At 38.7% G+C, this 3,761-nt stretch overlaps 1 protein-coding gene across 1 annotated transcript; it reads right to left on the bottom strand.

Annotated features, from left to right (window-relative positions):
• Nucleotides 1-254: 254 nt before the first annotated feature.
• Nucleotides 255-3,761, bottom strand: fabp3 (fatty acid binding protein 3, muscle and heart). Its single transcript, XM_080859624.1, has 4 exons — nt 3,616-3,761; nt 2,777-2,949; nt 981-1,082; nt 255-439 (listed from the first exon to the last, which is right to left on the bottom strand). The coding sequence occupies exons 1-4, from the start codon at nt 3,686-3,688 to the stop codon at nt 386-388; spliced, it is 402 nt and encodes a 133-aa protein (XP_080715750.1). The 5' UTR covers nt 3,689-3,761; the 3' UTR covers nt 255-385.

The raw sequence follows: 3,761 nt of genomic DNA on the forward strand, positions 1-3,761 counted from the left end.
TTTTGTAAACATTGTGTGCTAACATTTGACCTTGTACTCCACTCTACTCTACTTCTAGTTGTACATAAAATCAGTAGCTATTTATACACCCAGTAATTGTTCTGAGGTATAATTTCCTCACGTTGTCAGCCTTGTGAGAGGTAGGCTTGTTTCCACTGAAGGACTGCCAAGAGATTATAATTGTTACACACACACACACACACACAAAGATATATTAAGAGCAGAAGTACTATACAGACATGACAGTATGACAGTTTTATGTAAAAATCGTCGTAATTTATTTATTCAAAATAAATGGACAGGTGTATAGGACAAGCATTAAATGTATTTTCAGCTAAACAATTAAGCCTGTTCAGTAACATAGGGAGGGACGGTGGGTCTGCATCTACTCTGCTTTCACATAAGAGCGCGTGCACACAACATCGCCCAGTGTCAATACCTGCAAGAATAACACAAAATAAATGTTTAAGAATCAGTGGGATACTGCAATAGCATTTGAATATGTTCATTAAAATGCTGGTAGATTAGTTATTTATCAAAGTAGCATTACTGTTCTGGTACTGATATTTAGTCATTTGGCTATGGAAAATGCGACACATTTGTTGCCTCCTAGCCTAGAAGACAGGGAAGTGACGTGTAGTTTTTACAGGGACCCTTAAATGATGAGAGAACACAGATTCTTGGTAGTTTCTTGTAATTGTGAACTATAAAGATGTCAAAAAAGGAACAGTAACAAGGGTTCTCCTTGCATTCCTTTTGCATCTCTTTTCAAGCCTCTAGTTTGTCTGGCCTTTGGAGGTGTTTGTGTACGTTTAGAAATGCCACGTTCTATTGACCCTTCAGCAGGGAGTTTCAGGGAACATTCCAGTAAAATAAAGCAATGTGAGATTCGAAAATTCCACTGTAGATATTCTTAAGAACGTTCATTCTACCACATTCTACACATCTACAAACGTCTGGGCCCCTTACTAAACACTTACCAGTTCGAGCGCGTTTCCGCTGACCGTCCTCACTAAAGTCGTCTCCTTGCCATCCCATTTCTGAACATGGACCAGCTTGGCACCATCTAGTGTATACAGGGACTAGAGACACATTTACATACCTTTATTCATTTGGGGTTGAATAGAAAACATAGAAGTTCAATGTTGAATAGAAGTTAAAATAGACATTATAGACAAAAACATTATGACTGAAACACGCACACACATTTGATTACATTATTTTATTTTACAGCACAAACTTCAAACTTACCGCATGTTTCATTTTTGTCAATAACAATCTATGTTACAAATGCAAATATAATGTAGCCTATATAATGTAAATCTAGGCTGAGAAAATAATGAAAATGTCCTCAAATCAGTGTGACTGTTATTAGGATATCATCCATGGGTGGTGATTTGGATGTAAGGTGGGCAACTACATTCAATATGGAGGTATCCAAATCCTACCCATCTGCCATAGTAGAGGTTGTAATTGCAACTTTGCAGCATGATCGTGCTTGACACTACACTATTTCAAATTGGATGCAACCTAAACTATAGAAAAACTGTCCTGCTAAACTACCATAGGTGTGAAGCCATATAATAACTGGATTAGGCCAGGAAACAGAAGGATATTGTCACTTAATATAATGTATATGTGAAATAATGGAACTAACGTCCACTAACGTGGAATACGTTGTGTTTAGTGTGTAGGTTTATTGTCCTTAGTCTGCAGTCTTAAGTTGGTGGCTAGGGCTATTAGCCTGCATGGGAAAGTCTGTATCAGAAATGTATTACTTTTTCAAATCAAGACAGTGAGCTAATGCATAGATACAGTCGGTTGGTCTATAATGACAATGTAGCACCTGATGAGAAACTAAGATACTGAGCTAAACTGGACACTTTCTGGGTTGATTTCTGGCCCTACATTATGTCTGTTTGGTGACTTTTTGTCCCATGAACTTTGTTTGAATGTCGAAAGATTTTAAGTTCGACTTTGCTTGAGGGAGTGTGCCTCTAAGGAAACGTAAATTTTGCAATCTGACTCTCCCTGAGGTTACTTAGGTCTGCTTGGTGACTTTTTGTCCCATTCTGCCACTTTCTCCCCAGAGTCCTCTATGTGTCTATTCTGTTTGTACACTCGGGTGTTTGTACACAGTCCCGGCTCTGTAAATTGGAAAGACACAACATGGCTCGGACCCAGCTGGATGCAACCCACTAAGATGTTGCAACTTGGAGCATGACAGTGAAAGCTGATAACCAGATTGTAAATTATATTAAATACAAATAGAAAAAATATAGTATATTGATTGATTGAATTGATTGTATTGATTATATTACACTATTCAGGCCATCAACAGTGATGCTGCAGGAGCACTGGAGAGAGAAGTGTAGTTGATTAGATGGGTATATCGGATTGAACCGCAGCAAGGTACAATTCAAGGACATTTTAATGATCAGTTCATTCAATCAATCAATATACTATATCTTCTCTATTTGCATTTAATATAATTTACAATCTGGTTATCAGCTTTCACTGTCATGCTCCAAGTTGCAACATCTTAGTGGGTTACATGTCAGCCTTCTTTAATTCTGTTGTTCATTTCACAGAGATGGGTAGGCTCCAGTAAAAACCCACATGAGAAAAAAAGGGTTAGCCTAACCCTTTAATATAAGATCTTTGAGAAAAGTAATATTATTATTGCCAGGTCTGCAACAAAGTTTGGGCTAGTAAGTCTCTAATGCCTTGCCTTTGTTTAAAATATTAGGATCCATTGATTTGCTTGTGCTCATACCTTAACTTTACGGTCATCTGCAGTGGTTTCATCAAACTCTTCTCCCAGTTTGAAGTTGACCTCTGTGCTCTTAAAGGTGCTTTCAGTCTTCAGTGTGATGACATCACCCGCAATGGAGATGATGGTGGTAGGCTTGGTCATACCACCAACCTGCCGGGTGGCAAAGCCCACCCCTAACACAGAAAAGAAGTTGGTCATATGCTCCTCTAGGCTGTCTCTTTTAACACATTAAACATGCAGGCCGAAGACACATTGAATATGCTTACTTATAATAATAATAATAATAAAGCTTTATTTGTATAGCACCTTTCATACAAAAAAATGCAGCTCAAAGTACTTAAAAGTTTGAACAATTTTTCAGTGGTGTTGTGGACCAAAAATGTGATCAGGGCTAGAAGGAATGATGGATACCAGCTGTTTTACCCACACCAAACACGGCCTCTCCCTGACCCTCCATTTCAGTCTAAAGTTGACTCTTTTTTTCCCTCTCAACATGTATACACTCAACACAGGCACTGCAGACCAGAGCAGACACTGAACAGCAGTTACTGCATGTGTGGGTCATGAACGTTATCAAGAAACCAAGCATTGCAATTTTTAAAGGGAACCTCCGTTCACTTTATGCAGTTTCTCATATTCTGTCAGTTAAACTGCTTTTTTTGGTGGGTTCTTGAATTTCCTTACACATACGTACACACAGAGAATGCACAGAACATATGCTTATAGACACACTTTGTCCACATGTGCTCACATACACCACCAGCAGGCATACACATATTTAGTTCTGTATAATGTCCATACACACACACAGAAGCACATATATAAACTCCCACACTCACCAAGTGCTTTCATGTAATCATCAAAATTCTTGCTTTCCTTAAGGTTCCATGTGCCTACAAAAGCTTCAGCCATGTTGTGACTTGTATCAAGAGTACGAGAGAAGAGAATGAGAGAGGAGAGGAGAGCGGGGGAGAGACAGCATCAC

Source organism: Sprattus sprattus, assembly GCF_963457725.1.
Source record: "Sprattus sprattus genome assembly, chromosome: 20".
NCBI classification, from domain to species: Eukaryota; Metazoa; Chordata; class Actinopteri; order Clupeiformes; family Clupeidae; genus Sprattus; species Sprattus sprattus.